This window comes from Penaeus vannamei, chromosome 15 (assembly GCF_042767895.1).
Source record: "Penaeus vannamei isolate JL-2024 chromosome 15, ASM4276789v1, whole genome shotgun sequence".
Lineage (NCBI taxonomy): Eukaryota > Metazoa > Arthropoda > Malacostraca > Decapoda > Penaeidae > Penaeus > Penaeus vannamei.
The window spans coordinates 22,123,682-22,127,959 of record NC_091563.1 but is presented as its reverse complement, the minus strand read 5'-3'; the positions used below and the strand labels follow the sequence as shown (position 1 = coordinate 22,127,959).

Genomic DNA, 4,278 nt, shown 5'->3' with positions numbered 1-4,278 from the left:
AATCAACATGCAATGCCAGGAAACCATCGCCACAACAGTACCATATTATGAATACGCCGTCACCGTTACCACAACAACATAATGGCATAGTTTCCACTGCCAGAGGGCGCTCAAGTAGAAAGCGGTTATGTTATACTTGTTTTTTATTATGATTATCTATGCTTTTATTCATTTATTCATCTATTTTTTCTAAATGGAGGTGATCAATGATAAGTCGACATAAGCCTATCGTCGATAAAAAATATTAGATAATTGGCATGTTAATTATCATTCGAAAGCTATCTCGCACGTTATATTTACCTGGTCACCACCAACCTCTAAATGCATCTCCACGCCGAGAGAAACATCTAATTATTCCTCTCTCTATATACATATATATGTATATATATACATATATATATATATATATATATATATATATATATATATAAACACATATATATACATATATATCTCTCTCTCGCCCGCAGTCTTGTAACCTTTCCTTTCTTCCTGCCCTCTCTCTTTCTCTTCCTTTTTCCTGCCCCCCCTCCCTCTCCCGTCCTGTGTTTGTCTGTCTCTCTCTCTCTCGCTCTCTCTGTCACGCGCATTTTGCCTCAAACGGAGACAACCAATCTAGCTGCGAATAAACGCAATAAAACTCCCCACGTGACCAGCATCAAAACCAATCAACGAATCCACTTTCCAACCAAGATCTAGTAAAGGCAGAATTTCAGTCACGGAAACCAACCCGCGAGAGGGCAGTCGCAGAAATACAGCCAAGTATGAAACAGACAACCTGAAGTTCCAACAAAGAGACGAAACAATATCAATCAACTTATTAACTAGCTCAGTGCATTTAGTTTTCTAGTGTAACTATCACAAAAGGAAATCATGTGTACTAAAACAAGATATCCACACATATAAACATAATAAATATAAAAGTTCCATTGAAGAAATTTATAGGAATGAATTATAAAAAAAAAGGAAACACAGGGATTCAAATGTACACATAAAACTAACACACGAAAAATGCATATGTGTATACAGGGAGCAAACCTGGGTGTACACATAAGTTTCACATAAAGTATATTTATAAGCACAAGCAATTAATTAAAAATACCTGGATGCACAGAGAACACATGAATATCCATGTACACATACAAACCAAATCAAACAGAAAATAGCACATATCTAACACATATTTATCAGATATTTAATACATAAGCAGCAACAAAACATAAACCTAACGACATGTATCATACGCTTCAATAAGTCAAAACCAACCAGCCTACAAGTTCACTACCAGAACACACAATATCATTTTACAAGAATAACAAAGAATGGAATTCGTTAAGTGCCTGCTATGATAAATATGAAACTAAAAACCAGCAAGAATTATCTCTAAACTACCGCAGCAACCGAACTTCTCATTAAACACCTAAACACGCATCCCACCGCATATCAGAATACCAGAATACCACAGAAAGTAATACCAAAGTACCTGTTATCAGCAGTTGTTGATGACGAATGGCGGACGCGCATATATCCTTTTTCCAAACAAACACAACCATGAAACTATCCATCTACGCAATATTTACACCTCATATGCACCGTGACACACACGAACCCATCCAGCACCACAAGAATACCACAGAAGAGAATACCAAAGTACCTGCAGGTGGTATCGGTAGTTGTTGGTGACGAACGTGCGGAGGAGGCGGTCCCGATGGTCAGCCTCGAAGCCGTGGCGGATTTCGGCGTCGCTGAAGATCTGCAGAACGTCGGTGGCCGTCACGCCGAAGAGGAGATCGACGGGCGTGCGGTGTTCCTGGCCTATGACAGGGGGAGGGGCGGAACGGGAGGCGGGTGAATGGGGAGACAGGAATGGATACAGGTTGGGGTGTGGGCGTGGGTGATTAAAGGTCGGGTGGGAGTGAAGGAAGGGGTTGGTTGAGGGTAGTGGGTGTGGTTGCGAAGATAAGGGTGAATGAAGGTTGTGGGCATAGGTGTAATGAGGCCGGGTGGGTGAGTGGGCATAGGTGTAAGGAGGCCGGGTAGGTGAGTGGGCATAGGTATATGGTTGCGGGCATTTGTATATGGGAGGGGGATGGAATAGAAGAAGTGTTATATTATCTGATTCTTTTAAGAGCAATGAGACAAGTTAGATAGACATACGCACACGCAATCAAATAACACAGATACAGTCATAGTTAAACCCAGACACACTTGCACACACACTGTGTAAGGAGCTCTCTATTTGGTGTAAAGAGACTCCTACTCGGGCTGGCTAAGCAGCCAGTGCTTTCACACAAGTATGCTTGCAAGGCCATATCTGTCCAGCCCTAATTGGCTACCATCCCGTCCTTACGCTGTTCCTCGGGTATGTACTCGTACATCGGAGCGAAGAGAAAAAGAATTGCAACTGAGGGATGGGGGTGTCAAGTGTTTTCAAGTCGTCTTTTGATAAAAGATCCTTGCGGCAAGATTCTACTTGAACCACAACTATCTCAAACAGATAACAAATGGTAGGGTAGCAATACATTTTTTTCTTTTCTTTGAAAATAACATTTTCTTTTTGTTAGACGGAAATGAACTGTTAGTCGACTCAGATGGGCAAAGAAAATGCAACAGTAAGAATAAAAGTATATATTGCATTAAACTTCATTTCCTCGCCACACATCAAACTCGCGGGCGAAAGAGGTAATGTTTGTGGACAAACATACATGTCAAAACTGCGAATTTACTGGGATTACATCATTAATCTTTACACCTAGAACTACGACAACAAACAAACCTATTAATAAAAGCTTGCAGCGTCTTTTACTCTGCGTGTATGACTGTGTAAGTGTGAGTAATAGGAGCTCACATAGAATTATTCACAAACACGAAGAGTAACGTTCATATTAATAACTAACAAATTCCATTAATACATAACCATTTCAACTACCATACTGAACTCAAAATAATGATACTGTATGCATCTGTGAATGTTGACGTTAAATTTCCTACTAACTGGCAACGCAAGGCTCCCAGGGTCAAAAATGTACCCCTGAATTCGCTATTCTGTTTACTGCGAAATTCTGAAACACCGAGGTAACTATGTCTAATTTATGCATATTAAACCACACAAGATTTCACAGACGGGGAGTCTTTGCGCAAATTACCAAACGAAATGAAGCAAATCGAGTAATGGTGCAGTCGAACCCGCTCGACTCTGCGAATCTGTGATGGGATCAGTGCCGCCCAACGGCTCAAAGGTGAGAATGAATCATGAATATTTTAACACCACTAGTGTAGACAACGAGCACACTAAATAATCACGGTAAAAGAAAAGAAAAATAAGAACACAGCGGTTATCATTTCCCAGTGCAAACCAACGTGAGCGTGTCATCTAAGCTACCAACGCATTAATTCACTCCTGGGAGAAGAAGGGAAGGAGGAGAGAGAAGGGCCCACAGCGTGTGTTCGCGCACGTTGAAAAACCGCGGCGCCGAGCAGTCGGCGATCGGAAGCGTGCGTTTTGGGAGCCCAAGGTTCGCAAAATGCAGCTGGTACCAGCTGGAAGGCCTCCTTTCAAGTTGAGACTCGTACTTGGATTGGTTGGAAAATGATTGATTGGAACGGCTTGACTCTTTACTTGTGGAAACAGTACAGCACACCGCAGTAAATAATACGAGATGATGTGGTCTGGGTTTATCGTTGAGAGGTGGCGAGGGCAGACGCGAGCCAAGGGCCAAGGGAAGCTGGTGTTCACGGGATGGCGGAAGTCACGTCTTATGGGCATTCCTCCGTCCAGGACTCGGGTCATCCTGGTTATCCTCTTGGCGTCGTAGGTATAATAACAGCCAATTTGAACGTCATTGGCTTTCACAGAATGCTTCTATGCCAGCCATGCAGCCTGCACACACGCACAAACGCACGCACACACGCACACACACACACAGAAACAAACACAAACACAGACACACATATACAAACACAAACATACAACGCAAACACTTTTTACGCTAAAAAGAGAACATTTGTTCCAGTGCGCTCACTATGCATTTAAATACAATTTAAAATACCATACATGGCAACCGAGCCCTAACGACGGTTATGTTTGTTGACCAGATTTTTGAAACGAACGAGCGAAAAGCAACTCTACGGCATTTTTACGGCCCACTTCACTAAAGCCAATATTTGAGTGCCAGGAATTCCTCTGAACTTTTGAATATGACTGTTTTGTCTAATTACTTGTATACAACAGTTTAAAACTAAAGCACATAATCACCAGAATTACTAATGACATAAAAA

General features: G+C 41.8%; 1 protein-coding gene across 1 annotated transcript in view; it reads right to left on the bottom strand.

The window, feature by feature from the left end:
* Window positions 1-615: 615 nt before the first annotated feature.
* Window positions 616-4,278, bottom strand: part of LOC138864142 (neuroligin-1-like) — a 53,962-nt gene continuing 50,299 nt past the window's right edge. The window contains exons 3-5 of the mRNA XM_070130192.1: window positions 1,655-1,815; window positions 1,028-1,038; window positions 616-778 (exon numbers count right to left, since the gene is read on the bottom strand). Of these exons, the coding sequence (XP_069986293.1) occupies window positions 616-778; window positions 1,028-1,038; window positions 1,655-1,815 (335 nt within the window). The remainder of the gene's footprint in view (window positions 779-1,027; window positions 1,039-1,654; window positions 1,816-4,278) is intronic.